The 23,777-nt window shown below is 44.3% G+C and overlaps 1 protein-coding gene and 1 long non-coding RNA gene across 2 annotated transcripts in view; one reads left to right on the top strand and one right to left on the bottom strand.

The window, feature by feature from the left end:
- Nucleotides 1-12,541, top strand: part of ENSA (endosulfine alpha) — an 18,147-nt gene extending 5,606 nt beyond the window's left edge. The window contains exons 2-3 of the mRNA XM_075607590.1: nt 4,131-4,256; nt 6,285-12,541. Of these exons, the coding sequence (XP_075463705.1) occupies nt 4,131-4,256; nt 6,285-6,455 (297 nt within the window). The 3' untranslated portion in view covers nt 6,456-12,541. The remainder of the gene's footprint in view (nt 1-4,130; nt 4,257-6,284) is intronic.
- A 4,612-nt stretch (nt 12,542-17,153) lies between these two features.
- LOC142498932 (uncharacterized) lies at nt 17,154-21,863 on the bottom strand. The gene is made up of 3 exons (XR_012802584.1): nt 21,459-21,863; nt 18,739-18,852; nt 17,154-18,127 (listed from the first exon to the last, which is right to left on the bottom strand). It is a non-coding gene; the product is annotated as an uncharacterized LOC142498932 (long non-coding RNA).
- Between the last annotated feature and the right edge of the window lie 1,914 nt (nt 21,864-23,777).

A 23,777-nucleotide genomic window follows, 5' to 3' on the forward strand; every position in this document is an offset into this window, starting at 1 on the left:
TGGAAATGCTAATCCACATGTAATTCACATGCTAATTCACACTGCCTTTTGTCACCAACCTGGGTTTAAATCACAGGACAAACACAATGCATTGGAGTTTTAAAACACAGAGAACCAACATTTGGACACAAGAGCTGACACTCTCAGCCCATACCATATGGTTTCAGGGGCAGCCAGCCGGGCTCCCCCTTTATTAAGGAAGGCCGACACAGCCTATCGTCACAGTATAACGGTTCATTGTTTGAAGGCGGAGGGAAAGGTACCAGAGTATTGGGAGGAGTTAAAAATGTGTGAGCGTAGGGATTATAGTAGGGGCAAAAGGTTTTCGGAGATGGGAGGGAATAGGGTCAAGAGATCAAGAGAACAGGTGGTAGAGGGATAAGAGATCAGCAGTGACGCATCCTCCTCTGAGACTGCAGCAAGAGTCAAGGAAGGCAGGAGGAGAGATAGGAAGCAGTGTAGGATGGGAAGAGGAAACAGATGGGATGTTCTGTCGTATGGATTCCACCTTTTCCCTAAAATAGTCAACAAAGTCCTGAGGTGAGATGCAGGAAGATGCAGCTGAGGGTGGTCTGAGTAGAGTCAAAGACAGAGAAGTGTTGGTGTGGGTTAGACTTGTACGTGTTGATTATTGAAGAAAAGTAGACTTGTTTAGCCTGAGAGAGGGCCGAGTTGAAACGGGATAGCATAAATTTCTAGTGATGTAAGTCTGCAAGAGTATGACATTTCCTCCAGAGGTGTTCAGAGGAACGCAGCATGCGCCTGTGGGAATTTAGCCAGGGTCTGGGGTTAGATGGGCGAGAGCGGCAGAGAAAGCGGGACGTGTAGATCGAGAGGAGGATAAGGCAGAGTTGTAGTTTCTGACCAGGTTGTCAGGGTCTGTAGAAGAACTAGCAGATGGAGGAGCGTAAAGTGGAATCAAATGCTGGTAGGTTAATATAGTGCAGGTTTCTGCAGAAACGAGGGGTAGATGGAGAAGGGGAGAAGCAAGAGAAGATGAGGTGGTCAGAGAGAGGAAATGGGGAAATCGGAGAGAGAAACGCTTTTAGTGAAAACCAGGTCTAAGTAGTCGCCATCCTTGTGGGTGCTGGCTGCAGTCCACTGTTGAAGGCTAAAAGAAGAGGTTAGAGAGAGAAAGTGGGAAGCCCAAGGGAGAGAGGGGTCATCAAGGTGGCAGTTGAAGTCTCCAAGGAGAAGAACAGGGGAGTCTGAGGAGAGAAAGAAAGAGAGCCAGGATTCAAAGTGAGGCAGAATGGGGATGAGTAGAGGTAGATGGACGGAGAGAGGAGAGATCTGGACAGTGAGCCTCAAAGGAGGGAAAAGCAAGAGAGGGAGGAATGGGAAGGTTTCAGTAACGGCAGATAGAGGAGAGCAGGAGCCCCACACCTCCACCCCTGCCATCAGGGTTTATTACTATTTCAATATTTTGTTAATGTTTGAGGGTTTAACTTTAAGATCATGACGAGACTATGCAATTACTTGGGCAATGCAACAATTAATTACTGTTAAGCAAATGGCTACATTAATTCGGTTCACTGCCCTCCTCCCGCCTGTGGCTAGATGGTCCACCCACAAAATCTCCTGGATTGGCAGAATCAATGCTGTAAAGATGAATAATCTCCTCCCAAGAATGTTATATTTGTTCCACACGTTCCCCATACTGGAAACGCTACAGGACATACAAGATCTACAATCCCATATCAAAACATTTTATATGGAACAAAAAAGGCCCAGAGTGGCTAGGACTACTATACTTTGCCAATCCAGAATAAAATGAGGTCTGGCACCCACGTGTCTGCTCTCTTACTACAAAGCAGCACAATTCAGTCAGATTCTAGCCTGGTATTCTGACACAACATGCAAGAGATGGGTGGAACTGTAGGCAGATTTGCTATCTCCTCTGGTTCTGGGATCAATCTTGTGGTTCCCCAGGCTCTCCCAAAAGAAAGCAAGTGGATGTTTGCCAACGATCTCTCACAATTTAACCCTGTGGAACAAGTACAAAAAATCTTATCTCACTTTTGAGAACTCGGTGATGACATCGATATTCTCTAACCCAGAATTTCCCCCAGGTCTTGCAATGCCCTCTTTTGAGGCGTGGAGGTCAATGGAAAATGATAGGGTAAAGGACGTTATGGACAACTCCAAGGTCCTCTTTTACCACCCTCATGGAACTTTGTGGAATTCCAAAGTGCTAAATATTTAGGTATTTTCAGATACAAGGCTTTGCCCAACGTATGGGCCCACCTCCACCCTTGACTCTTTTTGAGGACACTATGTAACAATGCCCCAATTCAAAAAGGGTCAATCTCGACCATTTACACCTCCAGTCTTTCTTCCCCAGAAAGTGAATTTCCCTTTATCGCAATTGGGGGGGAAAAGGACCTGAACCAAGTTCTAGAACCTGGAATATGGGGGAGGGGTGGGGGGAAATATTTGAGGTGGCAGCCACGAGCTCCATATGTGCGCAGATTAAATAGAATGCGTATAAAGTTTTATACAAGTGGTACTTAACCCCGGTACGCTTGGCAAGAATTTTCCCAGGGACACCCCCCCCCCCCCCCCATATGTCCAAGGGTTGCGGCCAACGAGCCTCGTTCATCCACATGTGGTGATAGTGTCCTGACATGGCAGTGGTTTGGAAAAAGGCGCATAGATTGCCGCAGAGAGTACTGGGCTTGCCTTTCCCCCTTGAGCCCTGGTCGCGTCTCCTAAACAGACCTCAGGAGGTCATCGCTAGACACCAAAACAAGCTGATATCTCATATGACAGCAACACGCTGCACCATAGCGGTAGCGTGGATGAGCCCGGAACTGCCAGTCCTTTACCAAATTAAAACAAAAATATGGTATTCTCTTTAAAATGAAAGACAGGGGTCTTAAGGGAGTCCTGTTCAAATTTTCAGAAGGTCTGGCAGCCTTGGCTGGTTTACGAGAGCGTTAATACCCTGGGCATCCTCCTCCTTAACCAGTCCAACATTCTCCAATAAAGATCTGTCTCAAGCCACAAAACAAGGACGGCCTATACATTAACACCCCCCCCCACCTTCCCGATTCTAAGTCTTTTGGTAGCGGCAACGCCAAAAAATATATATTGTGACAGAACGAGGGTAGATATTATTATGCATTTGAGGTACCTTGCGTAGGTGAAAAGTGTATCAGCTGGATAGCTGTGTGTATTGACCCTTATCACATGTACAAGTCATGTGCTCATAAGTGTGCTGTTCATGACAGTAAATATTGTCCTTTTGTCCATCTTTTGCTTGCGTTACATTTTGGTAATCTGTTTTCTCTAAGCGTTCTAAAATTGTGATCCCTAAACCTCCAAAACGTCACTCGAGAGAATTTTATGCTGCGCTCTGTGCCTTATTTTTTGTCCCTAGAAGGTGGTGTTTGTATCCCAGTGTACAGTGCTTTGGAAATATATGCTGCAAGTATATATAAATATGTTGGTGGACAGAGCCTAGTGTAAGTACGACGGGCCTCCAATTTATTGATGTTTCTGTACTCTGTCATTGAAATGTTTGAGAATGCATGTTTCAAGAAGGAGCTGTGGGAGGTTCTGGCCATTGCAATATATTTTGTGGCATTTGGGCGCGTGCTTACTAAGCGGTGCAATTCCATAATACTCCGGCTTAGTCACTTGAAAGGGCAGTAAGATAGCCTAGGGCAGGGGTGGCCAACACCAGTTCTCAAGGGCCACCAACCGTTCAGATTTTCAGGATATCCCTGCTTCAGCACAGGTGGCTCAATCATGCCCTGAGTTCTGGCACTCCAGGGGGTTCCATGACATCCTTATCACTGTGCCACCTGTGCAGAAAACCTGACCTGTTGGTTGCCCTTGAGTGGAGTTGGCCACACCTGCCCTAATGTTTGTGCTGGATGAGAAGATGGCATTGTATGGTCCGTGTCCCCCATGTATGTAGCACTGCTGTAAAAAAAAAAATGTTTAATGGGAAATATTTGATTGAATATGAATGTTTTCTCGTGTACATTTTTATCCCAATATGTAATAGTAGATGTAAATATCTAGGCGATGTACTTGTACAACCCAATTCCGTATTGTAAGCAAAGGCAGTGACAAAGTCCGTTTTTTCTTGTTTCCATTGATGATTTGCTTGTTTGTTTCAGGACACACAAGAAAAGGAAGCCGTTACCCCAGAAAAAGCAGAGGAGCAAAAATTGAAGGCCAAATACCCCAATTTAGGGCAGAAGCCAGGTGGGTCAGATTTCCTGATGAAAAGACTTCAAAAAGGGGTAAGTGTCCAGTGCACTACATTGGAAACAATGGTCACATTTTAAATGCCTCCTGGGCATGTGCTGCACTAATGCTGAGCTGATCATATGCTAGTTGAACATTAATTATAGAGGAAATTCATGGCCTTGTGGTTATTCTAGCAGTGTCATTTGGCAATGATGCACCTACCTGGCATGAAATGATTCTAAAATTAGGCATTTGACCGGTCAAACAATAACTGGACAGTTGATGGAGCAAGTGTTGTGAAACATTTTTAATGCACAAGTTTATTGGAACATAAAAAAAGACCCTCTGACCTCCAACTGGTTAGGTAATTATATACCCGTGTTTGCCGTAGGGTGAATCTTTATGGATGACATGTTCTCATTTTATGATGTATCCATTTAAAACTGCCTGCCACTGATGAAGTGATGTTACAAATGTGGAAGGGCTTTGGGGTCTGTGCCAGGCTGCTGGTTTCGGCGCTGTTGAGAGAGGATCTAGTCTTCGACTGAGCCACCTGTGCTGAAGCGGGGATATCCTGAAACCCTGACCTGTTGGTGGCTCTTGAGGACTGGAGTTTGCCAGCCCGTATCAAGGAAGCCGTTTTAAATGGGCATACAATAAAATGACCACCTTTTTATTCTGAAGACACTTCCTGCAGCATAGCTCGTGCAATGACTACATTAAATCTGAGTGTATTGATGCAGGGGGGGTGGGGGGAGGCTACTTCTTGTGCAGGGAGACTCCAAACATGTCTGATAAACATGTTAATTACATTATCAACATGAACATTATCAAAGGTAAGTCACAGTAAAGTGATTTATCATTTAGGATACACATAGGAACAAGGTTTTGGAAATACAGCTACTTAAAAGCGTGTTTTTCCTGGGGCTTTTAATTGAGCGTTTACTAAACACTGCTCGTTATCTCAGGATTGGCATTGCAACTGTATATGCAATTTATCGTGCCATTCATATGTCTTAATTTGCATAGCTATAAAATACATCTCTGGCGCTGAAACCAGCCTTCTAAAAAGAATCCTTTGTTTTTTAAAGCCCCTATTTAATTTTTTTTGTGTGAACTGGTGGTCCCCACTTAGCCAAAGGCCACTATTTGCCGTTCCAGGAATCCTCCATTTTACGGGTGAAGTTACTGTGTAAATCTCCCAGAAGGGAAACAAAATGGCTGCCAAATCTCTGACCAATAGGAAGCTGCAACATCATCGGTTGTGGCTTCCTATTGGACGGCCATTTATATCCCCTTTAAAAACCAGGAAGTCATGCAGGTAACTTTACCAGTAACTACCTCCGAACTGAGGGGTCCTCTGAGATAAAAAATAGAGCAGTTCCAATCCTGTAAAAAAAATAATTAATAATGGGGGTTGGTTAGGGTGGATTGCACCTTTTAAAAACATGTATAGGCATTACATGATGAGGGAAGTCTGTGGGGCCAAACCGTCACCACTATCTTTCCATTGTGTGTGATGTAGTTATATTGTTTTGTGTTTACATGAGAACAGGAGTTGTTAACCATCTTGGAAAAAAAGTTTTTCTCCGACAAGCGCGTGCATTTTTATTTCTGCTACATTCTCAGTGTCTGTCCGTAGCTACATTTAGAAGTGACATGGCTTGCAGTTGCTTTTGCTTTAACCCTTTTGCTGCTGGAAGACCATGTGATCGTTTGGGATCACGACCGGTGCCTAGGAATGTGAGGGGGAGGGGGGGGGAGGGCTCCACTTCCATTACGGTTACGTTCGGTAAACCTGATATCTCCTTACAAAACGAGCAAAAATTGCATGATGTTCCCTGTTTGTCGTAAGGGCCCCATTATACTGGCGGTTCTTGTGATGTCGTCAATGTATTGCTTGCTTTTTAGGGAGGCTCTCGCCTGCAGCTTTTGGTGACCCGTGGATGTGATCGGGAGTTCCTCTTCCATTCCTAACGGCAGGGGACGGGTTCGCGACCATATGATTGCGCCAGCCACACTGTTATGATGCCGGAAGATGGAGGCCGCTCTATCTAAATTCTGCCATTTTGTTATTGCAGCAAAAGTACTTTGACTCCGGCGACTACAACATGGCCAAGGCCAAGATCAAGAACAAGCAGCTGCCGTGTGCCGGGCCGGACAAGAACCTGGTAACGGGAGACCACATCCCCACGCCGCAGGATCTCCCACAGAGGAAGTCCTCACTGGTCACCAGCAAGCTGGCTGGGTAACCTGCTCTCCCCCCACCCCCCTCTCCCTCCGCCACTTCAGACTGGACCTGTCCGAACTTCCCTGTACCACAGAGCTGGGATGGCTGGACTTTCACACAGACTTGTCACACCATCAGGGCTGGAAGGGCCGGCGACGCATTGTTCTGCAATCTGTCGCAGGCCCCTCCCAGCCCTAACAGGGTGAGACTCTTAACCATGCTCCAAGCAAGCCAGCAAGATGCCGTGTGACTAGAGATTTGCAGTGGGTGATGCATTCTTGGCGCTTAAGAATTTGCTCAAACTCCCTAGTGACAGTGGTTATATAGAGTGTAAGATATAGTTATGGGTTTGGCATTCCTTTGTGCGTGTGACATTAAGGGGTTACAGGTGAGTTGAAGATGAGCAGCAGTTGTAATAACAGTGATAGTGTTATGGTGATACACTCGGGGGGTGGGGGGGTGCGCGCTGGTCGTTAGAGCAAAGTGAATAATGCATCACAAAGACCTTACTCAATATGGTCTGATGCAGCAAATCTCACTGCACTTGGCTTAAAACGGTCATAGACTTATTGAATAAGGCCTTAAGTGGGATAGGCCACCACATGGATCTGCAGGGGAGCCCATCTGAGCTTGTAACTGTGTAAGATGGTAGGGTTGGTGAAATCTCCTGTGCCTCCCGTACGGGGAGTCTTGGAAAGTAGGAGGATGTAATGAAGCCTGAAAAAATGAATTGGTTGAAGCACTTGTATGGGAAGTTTTGGGGTTTGTAACTTTTCTGAATGGAGATGTTGCTGATTGGGTCAGTGTCACACTCCATGTTTATAATGCAGCTACAGTTCTGAAGAAGTCCAGTCACAGATTTGCAAGGTAAAATGAACGGATGTCGCAACATATTGTGAAAACAGCAGATATTTAGGTTCTTAGCTTCCCAGTGCTGAAGATGTTGGTCCCTTTCAATTAAATGTAGCTGAACTCCTCTACATCACTGGGAATAGTCTTCACAGCCTCTTCTATGTACTCCAAGGCGGCCTTCCTGAGCGGTTTTGGCCAAAACTCCCCATGGACTTCAACGGATATTTTAGCCTGCAAATCATCTTCGAAGTATATAGAATTGACCCTTGTGGCTCTGACTGAAACCTCATTAGGAGCAGATGTGCTGATGATGGTCGGTTTTTGGATAGAAACGTCTGTTCCATCATGCCACGAGAGACCGGTTATATCACTCAACCTTTCCCCCCACATGGAACTCCCACTTAAATGATATGTAATATTTCAGCAACCAGCCGTTTATTTAGTAGCTCAGCTTATAAAAGCTTCTGCAAAACTGGTAAACGTTAATTAGTTCAACATTTTTACATTTACAATAGTAATAACAATGACATTGTGGGAAATGGTAAAGTCCCATTTTTCTACCATATAAAATTAATCCATATACTTTAGGAAGGAACCTAATGAGGTTTGGAAAGATCTGTACAATTACATTTTGCCTATAAAGAACATGAATGTTGGTTCCCTGGAACAGGGTTCTCCACTCCAATCCTCAAGATCTCCCAATAGGTCAGGTTTTAAGGATATCTCTGCTTCAGCACAGGTGGCTCAGTCAAAGACTCGCAGGGATTTATTGAGCCACCTGTGCTGAAGCAGGGCTATCCTGAAAACTGACCTGTTGGGGGGGGGGGGGGGGTGTCTTGACGATTGGAGTTGAGCCACCCTGCACTAGAAGGTATTCCAACCACAAAGAATTATGTTAAATGTCATGCAGATTGAATTCAAAATACACTAAACCAGTGGTTCTCATCCTTTTTTTTTGTAATGCAGGGGCACAATTGGAGGATACTTAAAATCTCGGGGCACCCCTGCTTATCAGACTTCACTCGCCCCCTTTTCACACACGCACCACACTCGCATACCTAAATCATGTCAGCGCTCTCTGGAAACAGACGCTGCATTCAGCCTCTTTCTCCTGTGTTCCGGGCTCGGAGAGGGCAGGGATCGCAGCCTCTCTGTCTCCAGCTAGCAAGGGATGCTTCCACTGAGCAGCTGGCAGAGGGTTCCCCCCGGGGGGCTGCGGCACCCTTGGCAGAGGACTGACAAGCACTGCACTTAAGGGACTCGTTGGGTTCCTTTGGGTCACATGGGGCACTGGGTGAGATCTGCATTTATATTTTTGATCTTGCTAGACCCTCATTGGGGAGTTACGCTCTTTTGAAAATTTAACGAAGATATCATCAGTTAGCCATTCTCCAATGTAACCCCAATAATTTGATCTGGTATCTGCTATAAAACACAGAGTAAGAGTTCAGAGAGCGTTCTTGAATGAATCTGTGACTTGTGAACTTGTTCATGCAGCATAACGGTGAAGGACATTTTCAACCAGCAGGAGGATATCTTTATCCTTGCAGGCCCGGTCTGTGACCCAGTTTTGTGTTTACAGTACCCACATGCTTGGCTATCAGTCTAAAAGTAACCAAAGTTGTGGTTTCTTTGCTTCAAGAAAGCAGAGAATATGGTTGCAAAGTAAACTTTATGATTTTCACTGGAGCATTAGCTGTTGAAACTTGCAGCTCTTTTGACTCTGCATCTGATGACTCCCAAGGGTGCATCGCCAAAGGTACATTTTGGAGGACAGCCACGTCTAAATCGGTGTGCAGTCAACAGCGTACACTCCTGAGAGAAGTTGCTAATCCCAGAGATACTCAATGGAATAACCTGTAAATTGGTTAACATCTTTCTGTTCTATAACAATGTAAAGAATAATTGGGGGAAATAGTTTCATGATGGTGTGGCCATCAGAATACAAGCATAAGCTGCTTCAGGTGGGGTTTTAACCCCCTCCTGTCTTCTCCCTTCTACGTTTTCCTTGACACATTTATAGCATCTTTCAGAGATGAGAAGGAAGCTGTTGGTAGCCACAGTCTGGGTTTATGCAGCTGTGTACATGTCTGTATGTAGTTAAGATGGTACTCCGTTTACGTGGATGCTCTCTTGCATCTGAAGATGGGAAATTCCTCTGTGAATGAGGCTTTGCGCTCATCTTCTCCATCACTTGGGATGTCTCCGTAGATGAGCCCTCACTTGTGATTTCAGAGATGGGGTCGGTGACATTTACTGTATGTGTGATAAGAGGGTGCAAAGGATTCCAGGAAGTGAAGAGGACAAAGTCAACTTGAGCCTTTCCTACTGCCAGCAATCATGCACATTAGGCATTTAGTTATCAGATAGAATAGGAGTGGCCAACTCCAGTCAAGGGCTACCAACAGGTTGAGGTTTAAGTATATCATTGCTTCAGCACAGGTGGCTCAAGCAGGGATATCCTTAAACCTTGACCTGTTGGTAGCCCTTGAACTGGAGTTGGCCACTCCCGAGATAGAATATAGGTACCGATATGTCTGAAATATACAATGTATGCAGAGTATGGGACATTCTAAAGAACTGTATGGCAACATGCTGTATGTATAGTTTCTTTTTTTGTTTTTTTTTTAGTGTATGCAGCGCTTCACAAAAGAGACATTATAGGGAATTATAATACAATGAGAAAGGAAATCCCTGCCCCGGAGGACTTGGAGTCGAAGTGGCATGCTGGGAAAATTACAGGTGAAGGAATCAGTGCAGTAGATGGCAGTGCTTGGCCACTGGTGTGTGGGTGTGGGTGTGGGTGTGTACAGGAGACAACTGCAGTTGCAAAGCCTGAGTCAGAGCAAAGCACAGTATAAGATTGTTCAGATACCATGTAGAGTGTATATTACAGTACATCCCACTTAATCAATCTTCCCGTTTCAGCTCATGGTTGAGAGTTAATACAGAATGTGTGTTATCCTGAAGCACAATCTGCATGTCTTTGGAAAGTGACCCTTGTCCCCTGGATATTGCTGGCGCTAGGCATCTTTAGAGCCAACTATATATAACCTGTGCCATAAAACATAACGTTGCCTAAATAAAACCGGAGACCACGGAGGATGTTTGTGTGGCGTGTGCGTGGTCCTGACGTGGGACTAGTGCAGACTGCACAGTGTTTGTGTATCTTTAGGATAACAGGCTTTGGAACGGGTGCAGGGTAGTGTCCTTGTGAACATGAGCCGTTCTGAGGATGTCTCGTGCAGAGCTTACATGTACGTTTTATACTTCAGATTAAGCCAAGTGTAAACCTACATGTTGCTGGTTTTTCCTTTAACTCGTTAGGCCATGCCTATAGTGACGGCAACGGCGAAACGGCGGGTGACGTCACCCGTCGCCACCGGCGAAAGTTATGTTTCGCCGGGCGGCGCGGTCGCAGGATTCTGACAATTTCATTTGTCAAAGGGCTGTCACGTGACGTGACAGCCCTTGAAAAATCAAATTTTGCCGGCTTCCAGTTTCCGCGCCGTCGCGCACGCGGTGGCGGCAATGTATTTGTTTTTGGGCAACGTAGCGTCGCCGGCACTATAAGCGCGGCCTAAGCCTAAAGAAAAAGGCTAGTCTTGGATACCTTTTTAATTTTTTTATTTTTATTTAAATTATGGTCATAACACACACGTGTTCCTCGTATGATCCATGAGTGCGAGATGTCTTGAGACATCCGTTACCTTTGTAGAGAATACATGCTCACCCACATGCTGCATAACCAGCGCAGATTGTAATCCTGCTGCAAAACACTGTGCTAAACAAAAGCCTTGTAACAATGACAGGCTCTGATATAACTCCTGTACAGTCGCTTCCCCAAGATGGGAAGTGTTCACTTTCATTGCAACTATGTCCTTTTTTAGTTTAGTTTTTTTTTTTTTTTACAAAATGCTTCTGTTGAACTGCAGGTTTTATTTCCCCTTTATGAGCAAATAGAGATCTGTGGGCAAATACACTGAAACTGCCAGGTATCTGTTGTGAGGTATGTTTGGGTTTCTCATCCCTCAGCGGTGTTTCTTTACAATAAAGTGTAATATTATACCTTTTACTTCTGGGTACAAGCCAGGCTTCACATTTGTAGAATGAAAGATCCTCCAGACAAAGCAATGAAATATAGTTTTAAAAGGGAGCCTAGGCACAAGATTGCCTTGTGGGTGCCACTATGTCAGTAGCGGTCGTTGCCCGGAAAGTTGGATTATTTGTACATTTCCATTGGACAAACATGAAGTTGTTATTTGCATGAGCTTTTTATACTGCTCTAACTTCTTTCTTTAATGTTCTGTAATGTTTGCATTGGAGGTGCCCCAAGTCTTATCTAATCGTACTCCCCAAACGATTGGTCTTTAGTCCTATACAGCCTACGACTTTCAGACTTTTTAGACTTTCGGGGGGGGAGGGGGCCGCAGGTGAAGCCTCAAATGAAGAAATCTTATTCCAGCGCTGTGAGATGACTGGTAAACAGTAGGTTGTAACAAACTTGGTGGGTTTTCATTCACCAGTTTGGTAGCGGTATGAAAATGGAGTCGTTGTTAATAAGCTTGGGTTAGTTGGGCCTATACATTGGGCACCTCCAGCAAAATCTTACACCGTTAAACGTTTTAAATTGCAAAGTAGTTCTGTGTTGGGCTGAAATTCTGTTGGATGCAAAAAGAAAACTGGCAAAGCATTACAAGTCTCGCAGTTCAATGTAATTGAGCCTTGTCCTTAAACTTTAGGGAACATTTTGCACATTTCTTGTAGCCTTTATAGAATGATTCTTGAGTTTAGCAGATCGGGTTCTCATGGTTTCTGTGATCCCAATGCCTCTTTGCAGATGGCAGCCTAAGTATAGCCCTATTCAATGCCAAAGGGCCCCCATGTATTCCTGTGCAATGCATTGTGGCCCTTGGGTTCCGTAGTGGTTTGGTATTCTCTCTTCCACTTCAAGATCCGGTCTTGTTCAACCCTGGCAAAACAGATCATGTTTTCCTATTAATGGATTTGCTAAAGAAAACTAATTCAACAGCCGGACCTTCCTGTTAGGCGAGTGGGGGTTGCAAGGATCCAGGGAATTGTAAATGTGTAAATTAAAGCTTTATTCACACAATTCATACCCAGATTGAATTCCACGAAGAATGTTTTTTTTTTTGTTTTTACTTGTGTAAAGTCTTCAAATGTTGCTCTGTCTGTTCCAGCCACATTGTAAATAGTTCTGACAATATAAAAATATATCTAATTTTTTTTTTTACATTTTCCTCTCCTTTCTTGATTTCTGTTTTTTTGTTTTTAATGCTCACCTATGTGCACACAATGGGGGGGGAGGGGGGGCGGACTTACTATGGATTTCAGGCCCAGGTGGCAGTGGGAGGGTTGACCAAAAAAAAAAAAAAACCTGCCTGCCGATCCAAAAAGTTTGCCATTATTACATCCTTACTCTATCTAAATTAGAACCAGATTGTAGGTTGCAAAAAGGCATCGCGCTAATTACAATTAGATTTAGCTTTTCCTTTTGTGCTTTGTTACATGTTTATTGAGGGGATATTGAGGAGGCAGGAGGAGCAGTATCGGCAGTGACGGTTTCATTTCTTCCGCCATATTAATATTTAACCTAAGCAAAGTAAGAATTATAGGTTGCTCAGGTGTAGGCTCTTTTGAAACGAGGATGGGCTGAGGGTTGGGAGGGGTTTGATTTCCTCTGGCTGCTATCAATATGTGCAGAACAGAAGTTTTCACAGGCAAAGCCCCACCCCTCTCTTATTTTTGGGATCGGGTGGGATAAGAGTATAGAAAACACTTGATTGACCAACACTTTCCCACTCGGAGGCCCTTGGGAAAAGCAATGTGTCATTCATGATCAGATAAATCCTTGCTTTTAGCACAGTTACCTTAGGTTAAGGAAGACAATCTTGTTCAATTGCTTACTGAATGTAGTTTTGTGCTGTGCTTGGGTTTGCAACTTAAAACCATTGCTATTGTATGGAAGGTGATGACGCTTTAGACAGCCGCAGGGGGTCCAGGACATCTGCCGCGACGAAATCTCCACATATGTTTAACCGCTACTCACCTCGCCGACGGCAACTGGTGCCGCTGGCCGCTTCGCCACCTAACCTTACCCTAAAACCCCCTTTGGCGAAGCTGCTGAGCGTCCAGTTGCGGCGATGGGTCACTGCGGCCAAACGACGGCAGAGATTGGGTCGCGGCGAGACGGCTGTGGCCGAATGTCCTGCTGCAGGTGTATTGATACTTCACATCAATATACTGGCAGCAAATGGGGAAAGTGTCCCTGTACATTACAACGGTTGTAGAGTAAAATTCTACCAAAATTGGTGGAGCTCTGGACCCCTGGGAGTATACGGAGATACTCTGCATCATTTTACTGTGCAGCATTTGGGATGGGCTTGCACCTTTTTTAAGGAACAACCGTCTTTGTGCTGCTCTGTACCCATGGAGAATACCACATCGCTCTCATGGCCGAAGTTACCTGCAGCAACGTGTCAGTGCTGTCGTGTGGGGGATTCCTTTTGGTCCATACGGCAGGGATTTTATGGACCGCACTTATATTCACATGAATCTGACTATGAAGCAAATACAATGAAAAATGGGTAAGTAACCAAGAACTGTTTTCATTTATTTTTACCTGTGTGTTTTCTTATAAATGACTTAATATTCTTTTGGGCATTTTTGGGTCTTCTGGTAAAAAAGCACAATGTGACAAAACACATAGTTAAATACTTCAATGTTAGTATTCTCATGAATAAGGGTCATTTAGTTAAACCCTTTGGCCAAAGCGCTATAAGCCTGCAGCCACGTCACAGCATGACCAGTATACAGGTCCTGACACTACCTGTGAACATTCTCATGTACCTCTGCTGGGGGGAGAATGGCCTCTGTGAACCTGTCCTGCACAGGTACATGAAAAAACTTGCTACTTAAAAACTGGGGTGAGCGTAAACCCAGGGAGGGGGGGGCACCAACCTCCAAACAACTGATACCAGTTGAAAATTGAAATGAATAAACACATTATCCCATAATAAATAGGATATCCCAACTTCAGCACAAGTGGCTCAGTCATAATGGCTGCACCACCTGTGCTGAAGCAGGGACATCCTGAAAACCTGACCTGTTGGTGACCCTTGAGGACTGGATTTGGCCACCCCTGACTTTTTTTTAATTAAAGACGAAGCTGCAGTTTCTCTTAGTGACACACTTTTTAAGATGTGTTTATTGGAGCGGATTCCCTTGGTATACGGACATTTGGAACAATGGTAACATTTCTCCCCGCATTAATGCACCGGCACACAGTGTTACTTTATTCTAAGGCGCCATCACTTAAACGTGCAGAGGTTTCACTATTCCTCGCTCTGGCCGAGAAGAGCTTAACATTTAGCGATCGCAGTTCGCTCTTCCAGCATTTCCTTAGAGCAGGGGTACTCGACTCAAGTCCTCAAGACCCCCAACAGGTCAGGTTTTAAGAATATTGATATATCATTAGAGATGTCACTGGGTTTTTTTGTTTGCCTTCCTCTGGCTCAAAATACTGTAATTAGAAATATAGTATACGTATCTGTCTAGATTTAGCATAGGTTGAACTTGGACATGAGTCTTTTTTTCAACCTCATCTACATTATGTAACTGATATCCCAGCTTCAGCACAGGTGGCTCAGTCAAAGACTGCATCACCTGTGCTGAACCTGGGATATACTTAAAACCTGACCTGTTTGCAGATCGTTTTGAGGACAGGTGTTTAGCATCACTGCCGTAGAGAATGAATCAAATTTTGTTTTGGAGAACTCTTAATTCTCACGGGAAACATTTTTTTCTCTTTGTTATAAGAAAGGCTTTCCCCGATGTTTTTGCAACCATTTAAAGAAAGTCGCACGTTTGCAGAATTGTTTGCCAAAAGATGTTGGTGTTATGTAGATTGTGGGAAAAGGTGTTGCGTTTTGCATACAACGTGCAAGATTGAAGAACAATACCAGCACAAAATTCTCATAAACAGGATTTTAGTAGATGTATTAAAAAAAGCATAATAAAATATATAAACCAGCACCTAATACTGTACAAGTGCTAAAAAAAACAAGGTGTGTGTGTGTGTTCTACTAAAATCCTTTTTATGAGAATTTTGCGCTAGTATTGTTCAATCTTTCCTCTGTTCTGAGCCATCATTATCACTAGCTGCATTTTTCACTTGGTTTAAGCCTATGTTCTTGGCAACAATGATCATTTTCCTCCTTTTTGCTTAATTATAACACTTTTATACACTTGCTGTACATACTGTATTGTCACATACCACTAATAATTTAGAGCGCACCTTTGTTCTCTTCCATACATCGTGCAAGCAATGCACATTATCCAAGGTCGCGTATAATCGTTCCAACACAAGACTACGTGGCATTAACTGCTCTGTGTTCTATTTTTAGTCTCTGGAAAATGGTCATTTCATGCTAGTTTGATAGGGTCTGTGCAAAATGCTGCTACTATCGACATTTTTCATGTGTGCGCTACACTAGCATTGCAAATGGTAACACAATCCATGTAAGCTGAATCAGAAATGTTGTTATAGGTTTTTACAACCAGGGAATGTGGCCCATATTTACTAAGCACTGCTATTCCTGAAGGCCGTGATTCTCAAGAACCCGCAACAGGTCAGGTTTTAAGGACATCCATTCAGCCCAAGTGGCTGTCATGTTGAGTGGGACCACCTGTCCTCAAGCAGGGAAAAACTTATTCTCAGTGTGAGAACCACTGCATAGCAAGAAATGGTTTAACTTGTATACACTGCATCTCTGCTGCTACCTGTCTGCTTTCTTCCTATGTGGTGTTAATGCTGAAATGGCTCTCATATCCAGATGGGAAGTCCTCGGCTTATACCACAAAACGGGCAATTTGGAGTATACAAACCAAACTTTGGTCCTCTGGTATTGGCCAATTCATTAAGCTGTGTAACTGCCTCCCTGTGATGGAGAAAGATGGGCTCCATTTACGTCCGGTGTAGCCAAGTCCAGTCCGCAAGGGCCACCAACCGGTCAGGATTTAAGGATAGGTGGCTGTCTGTTCCTGCTTCAGCACAGGTGAGCCACTGATTGAGCCAGTCTTTGACTGAGCCAATGATCGAGCCGCCTGTGCAGAAGCAGGGCTATCCTTAACCTGTGAAAAAACCTATAATAAAGCGCAACAAATATTGTGATATAATCAAGCTGCAGCCTAAACATCAGCGGTTTTCCCCAAAACCGCAAATTAAAAAAAACCTAAACAAAACAGTGTTCATGGCGCAAAGTGGTAAAACTAGTTAATATGTGCAAATGAACCCAGTGTAAGTTAGCACTGAAAAACACATAATACTGTAACTCCAAGTAGAAGATTCTCCAGGTCAGCAGACTCTATGTGGACCCCGCAGTGGGAGCACCCCGCTGCGTCTCGGCAGTCTCCTTCCAATCAGGGCTTCTCGGGAGGTTGGGTACAGTGGCCTCAAAGCATCAAAAAAGGCCCATATCCTTAAAACCTGACCTGTTGGTGGCCCTTGAGCACTGGAGATGGCCACTCCTGGCATAGTCCAGACAAATAAGAGAGATGCTGCACTCCTCAAAATATGAACAAAAATAATAGTTACCGGTGCTCCAGTGTTTGTACGAAAGCCTGCAATCAGTCCTGGGTAGATGATAGAAGGGACACAGGGCACAACGGATTTAGAATATCCAGACTCATTTATTGAGCCAACACAACGTTTCGACCGTGATGGTCTTTATCAAGTGACATAGTGGCATGCCCCTATGCCACTTGATAAAGACCATCACGGTCGAAACGTTGTGTTGGCTCAATAAATGAGTCTGGATATTCTAAATCCGTTGTGCCCTGTGTCCCTTCTATCATCACTCCTGGCATAGACCATCAGCTGCAGTAGTTTTTTTGGGGCTCTGTTCTTCATTTGCATAAAAATGAAGTTGTCATTAGTCAAACAGATGGGCCCATGTAGTGGACATGCATGATGTGCTGATATGCATGAATTCACAAGATACAAATAAGTAAAACCGTTACTCTAGGCCTTTTTAAGGAAGCCGTTTACACTGATAAGTTGGTTAAAAAACAAAAAACTTGCTAATAAAAATGTGGACCGACTACTTGGGATTAAACCTTTAAATACCATACTGTAATATTATAAAATATGTCATTCTGGATTCCGATGTTATCTGAAAAAAAACCAACTGCCGACGGATCATCTGACACTTTCGGTTAAAACCACTGAACACCGGAAGAGAAGCCTCCTTTCCTTTTTAAATTCCACCTCTTGTGGGAGACGGGGGTGTCACTGGACGGAGTATGAAAACTAGGAAAAAGTGCTCCGATAAACATGAAATTCAAATGCGCGATAAACACAGATTTAAAAATAAAAAAACAAACACTGAAAACCGGAGTCCCTTTTGTATAATATGCTTTCTTTAAAATAACAGCTTTCTATGAGGTGTAGAACAGCAATAGTATTGTTACTCGCATAGGATAAGGGGGGGGGGGGGCTGGGGTCCCACAGAGTATTATTTATTTGTTTTTACTTTAAAAGATCCCCTGTTTCCAACGCAGTTTTTATTTTCTGATGCTCCAGCGTGAGAAATATTAAGTGTGGGGGAGGTTAAAATGAAGCTCTCTTCCTAGAGACCAGTGCAGTCTAAGGCCGCGAACTTGGCAATACCAGCCGCGCTCCTCAGCGGTCGTGCTCAGCCCCGCCTGCTCAAGCAGGAGCTTTTTTGCGTCCTGTCAGGCGAGGCAGCTAGCGTGCTTGGGAGGCTAGGCTAGTCCCTCGTTCCCATTGGCTGTTTGCGGTTGTTGACCGGCCCTCCACTCCTGTAAGCGCGAAAACTTAAATTAATCTGTCGGCTGCAATTCAATGCACCTGCTAAAGCCACACACATACCAGATGCAGGAGGTAAGTGTGCTGGCTCAGCGCGGTATTTTTTACCATGTCCAAGGCCTAAAGCATGGTAACCGCATTAGCTAGAGATGCATCAAATTATGATTTGTAACATGAAATAACTATCTTTTTTTTTTTTTTTTTGAAGAGTAGGACAAGAAACTAACATTTGAGTTAAACGCCTATATGCTTCTGGGGGAAATTCCTGCTGTAAGACTTTTAGGGGCTTATTATATATCTGCCAAAGTGGCCTGGTTTGGCCAAAATAATCTTATTGACCCCATTGGAGAAATTTGGCCCAAAACGTCCCGATTAGCTGCAGCAGCAGATATATAGAATAAGCCCCTTACACGCCAGCGTGGAACATTTGTTCGTGAAACTTCTACGGCAAGGTAAGTTTTAGGGAAGGGGGATAACTAGGGGTTTTAGCGGTTAGGGCAGGGAATAAACTATTGGGTTTTAGTATTTTGGGGTAGGGTGTAGCGATAGTATTGGCGGTTAAGATTAGGGGCTTTTAGGGTAAGGGCCAAGGTTAGGGACTTACCTTGGCGGTGACACGTCCGGCAGCTGTGTGACTCGGCGGTGAGGTCACTTGCGGCTAAACGCACCAAATTTCCTAGACCGGTTACGCCAATGTGGATATGAATCGATCTCCCAGCTGCAAAACAAGACCAAAAAAACTGAACCAGATTTACCAAAGAAAGGGAGTCACATTAAAGGAAATGTTTATTTTGTTACTTTGTATGCGCTGATAAATGGGGCGGGGTCTGTTTCCTCCTTTTTTGCAGCCAGGAGGCTTTAAGGCAGAAATCTCCATTTTTTTGTTACCTTTACCAGGGGGTCCCCCGCACCCTGGGTTGATCTGACCCCCTTGCACCACATCACCCCCCCCCCCCCCCAAAAAAACAGTTGAGCGGCTCAGACTGCTGCTTTTATTATATACACTCCAAAATGTCCGCAGTCTTGCGAGAGATGCCTGAAAACAAAAAGATGGCCTGAAATACCGCCTAATCTATTTCACACCGTTGTAAAAAATGCAACTTGAGTTTGGAAGCGTCAACCCTGAAAGTGAGCTGCAGAATCAGAAAGTGAAAGTAATATACCTGTTTACTTCGTGTGCGCTCGCAGGAATACCTTTCCAAAAACACTTTCACTTTTGTAATCTCCCAGATTTTGTTTCTGTAGGAGTTTCTGCTTCCCTCACGTGTCAAGATATTTAGGGTCTTTATGCTATATTGTCCGAAGCGGCTGGTCCAGCTGTTTGTGGATGAAAATCTCCATTGACGTCATCTGAACTGTATTTTTTATTATTTAGCCTTGTGACCCCCCAGTTCCCGTGATATCTGCCCATTTAGTTGCTGGTGTTTCTGTACCCACTAGGAAAATCAATATGGCTGCCAAACCCTGTTGGTCTTGCGGACCAATCGGAAGCCACACTGTAGTCAGAGGAATGGACAGATGGACGCCATCTTTGAAATACACGTGCAACTAAGCCAGTAATTATCTAGGGGACTGGAGTATCCTGGGGGCTAATTGTTCAGCTCCACAGGACCTGTGCTGTTTAAAGAAAAGAACAAATATGTAAAATGGGCAGAATTGCTGCATTAACATTCGCTAAAAGCCTATGAAATGCTGTGGGTTTGGAAAGTTACTGTATGAACATCCAACCCCTTCATAAGGACTATTTATACTGGCTACCTCTTCATCTGGTGCTTCTTCAGATTGCCAAACTGATTTGTTAAGAAAGTAATAAAGTATATTTTTGATGTACTGTGAAATGTGCACCTTTTTACTTAGGAGTGCGTTATGGTTATTGAAAATGGATTTTATTATTTCTTGTATCGCATTGATTGTGTACAGAGAATATTGCAGGCACTGTGCGTCCCTGTCCTAAAAAAAAAGCATACCCTCTGATTTTGGGGGCTGAGACAGATTTTCCCAGAGTCACAAGGAAAGCTGACAATAGGATTTGAATTGGGTTCACCTTATTCAAAGACTCTGCTCTTGCCACGAAGCTATTCTAAAAGGACCCCATTCCCTGCCACAGTGCCCTGCAATGCAAATACTGGATTTGGCTGATTGTAATCTGAAGATAAATTGTGTATGTGTTTTTTATTGAAAAGAAAATACATTCAAAATGGGATTGTAGTTTCATAATGAAACCTGCAGAGGGCAGATTTGTCTTAGAAATAATTACAGGACTCCCAGGCAGGAACAGGATCTCGGATAACACCCAACTATTTTCACTTCTTGTTTTGTGATTTCACGTTTGTTTCACAATGTTGCAAACATGATCCCAGGATAAAGAAGTAGTGTGTCCTGTCACGTACAACAACCAGCTTGCACACGACCTGCCTACGGGACAAGGGTTAATACTGACGCACGCGCACCCACTCTTCACCTCCGCAAAGGTTCGTCAAATGGACAATATCTCTTCTACAGGATCAAGGATCAATACACAGCTCGCAAGCTGCCCCACTCTTCACCCCGGAAATGTCCCTCAAATGAGTTGTGTATCTCCTCAAGCTGTCCCAATATACCACTGCCACAAACAGCACACAAATGAGCACGTGACTTAGATATGCAACCAGGGTTAATACACACGGCTACTCTAGCAACCCACGGGGCAGGGACCTGTGCCTGCAAAATGTCTCTGTAAAGCGCTACGTAAAACTAGCAGCGCTGTACAAGAACAAACAATTATTACAATACGTGACATTGTAACGCAATGGGAATAAGCGCTTCAGACAAAACTATAGGGAAAGGTGTCCCTGCGCTGAAGAGCTTACAATCCACAAAAATAATGTGCAGGTTTAATGAAGGATCGACGTTTTGACGATGGGTTTTATTCTTTTTACTGGCTGATATAAGGCAAAAAGACACTGACTCCACAGATTCCTTAATCAGGGCTGAGGTGTGAGGCTTGGGCGTTTACAATGGATTCCATGTACCAACATTTCTCTAGTGCAGAAAGATCACATTGATCAATCGAGGAATACGATTCCAGCCAATACATCGGGTCGCCCTTCCTCTGCGTTAGAACAGCCAGAGGATTTTATATTGAAGGCATGTGAGCGCCACCATATTGAGCGCCACCAGACCTCCAGCACTTCCAGGTCATTTGGTCGCTCCTGGTGTAATCACATGACCAGACCCTGGATGCTGGAAATAAAAATGGCTACGGCTCTGCTTCCATTGGGATTGGCCTGGCAGCTCTGTTGGTGCAATCAGCCCCATGAAACCAAACAAGTGCCTAAAACGTACCTGATCCATCATAGGGGCCTCAGGCGGGGTTCCAACGCTGTACCAAGCATGTCATTACAGCACCGTAAAAAAGAAATATTGACAATCGTGCAATGTCATTTGCTTGCTTAGAACATATTTATCAGCATTGTGAAAGCTTTCCAACGCATTGTGTTGCCATGGACACATTCTCCGTTGAGTGGTTTTACAGTAATAAGTGTCTTCCTTTTGTGTATCGTTATATACCAGACTGACAGTGCCCAGGGCTGCTTTCATGTGCTAGCCAGCTAATTTACTCAATGAATATTATTTGCAGCTCGCACAGACATGAGCAGCTCACTGACGTCAGAACGAACTAAAAAACAAAGACTTGTACATTGTGCTTCAATGGGTGTGCAAAGATACTGACAGCCTAGGTACACTATGTTCATTGATGACTTTTCAATTCTGTGTACATATTGTTTATACATCCTAGATGCTACAGTAAGCCCCCGACTCACTTTGCTGTGCAGCAGCTTCCCAGGGCCGAAGAAGGGTTCCGCTCCATGCAAATGAACTGGACTAAAGTCTTCTCCAGCACAGGGAAGAGGATCCACAGCATATTGAATAAAGAGCCTTGGGCCAGGACTCACTTAACTCTGACGAGGGGTGTGCGAAATGGATCCTGTATTGACAGTCATTGACTTTAAAGGCAGTTAATGCAAGCTAGAGCTGAGTGGGCCTTTATTGGAGCTAGGATCTATGTATGTTACAGTATACTATTTTTTTGCTCTTCAGTACTCGGGTAAATAGACACCACTATATGTAATCTCTGTGAGTTACATTTAAAGAGGCGATCCTAGGCAGTGGATTTCTTTTTTTAATTATTTTATTAAGGGTTGAAGGAGGGTGTCTCTGGCGCTGAACTCCGTTCATTTCAACTCTGGGGCCCCCCTGTTTCGGAGATATTTACCTGCGAATTGGGTGCAGGTAGCCTCTCTAAGTGACCGTGGAGGTTTAGATTCTGTATGCTGCAACAGTGAACTGCGCAACTCAAGACCCATGCAGCCGATATCAATAACCTTAGCCCTGGATATTGCAGGCTCTTCCTGCAGATGAATGGTTAAGTGGATAAATGCACCATACAAGTAACACCTCCTTATTGGCATAGCCAGGTTTATAGAAATGATTATTGTTTATTTGTAAAGCGACAACATATTCCACAGCACGGTACAATGGGGGTACAGATATTTGATAATTATGTAAAGAGTTGCATACAAACATGCACAAACGGATACGGCTCGGCACATCAAACCCACCTTAGCAAACTTGATACCCTTTACAATTCAATATGCTGTTTTGTTCTCCAATGCAACACCAACACACACCACTGCGAAATGCTCAAAGAACTAGATTGGTCATCACTAGAGTCTAGGCGCAAAGTTCACTTTCCTGTCTTGTCTTCAAATACTATCTGAACAAGCTCCTCACCCCTACCACATGCAGCACTTATCATTTGAGATCTGACTCCAGCAGACTGTTCATGGTCCCAAGGCTCAGCAAAGTATCCGGCTGCTCCTCTTACCGTGCACCCCAAAACTGGAACAGTCTCCCGGAGACTCTCACAGCTGCCACCAGTCTAAGTTCTTTCAAAACTAAAGCTGTCTCACATTTTAATCTGGTCTGTAACTGTTACATACGCCTATAATATATATTATCTTTTAACTGTGCATGCAATGTCTTGTATATAATGTATACCCATTTCACTTATGTAACTATGTATTTGTAACCATGTATTATTTGTCATCATAACTCTGTGCCCAGGACATACTTGAAAACAAGAGGTAAGGCTGGGGCCAGGGTGCCTTCGACCGTCCAAAGGTGTGCGTGGCCGTTACGTCACCCGCGTGAAGCGGGTGCATTTTGTGGCCAGTGGAGACCCACCGCGGGGGCGTACCTAGGGGCGTCAGGGAGCTGGTTCGCCCTCATTGGGTGAACTGCTCACGTGTCCGACCTGTCGCGCCAAGAAATCAGTTTCAACTGATTTCTTGCCCGCACGCTGCATGGACGCGATCACTGCCTTAAAGCAGTCTGATCGCTCAGCGTGCGGACGCCTCGTCATGGTCTGCGGCACCATGGCCCCAGCCTAACTCTCAATGTATTACTTCCTGGTCATATAACAAGAGAAGCTGCACACCACAATGAACAAATAAGATACTTGCTGAGACCGGTGCTCCTGGTTCCGGGATATCTGCCTAGAACATCCAGCAATGGAGAAAGTAGAATGATCCAGGGCAACTTCGGATTTCTTTAGAAAAATGTATTCAGCACAAAACACAACGTTTCATCCCTCCTAGGGGA

Source organism: Ascaphus truei, chromosome 7 (assembly GCF_040206685.1).
Source record: "Ascaphus truei isolate aAscTru1 chromosome 7, aAscTru1.hap1, whole genome shotgun sequence".
NCBI lineage: Eukaryota > Metazoa > Chordata > Amphibia > Anura > Ascaphidae > Ascaphus > Ascaphus truei.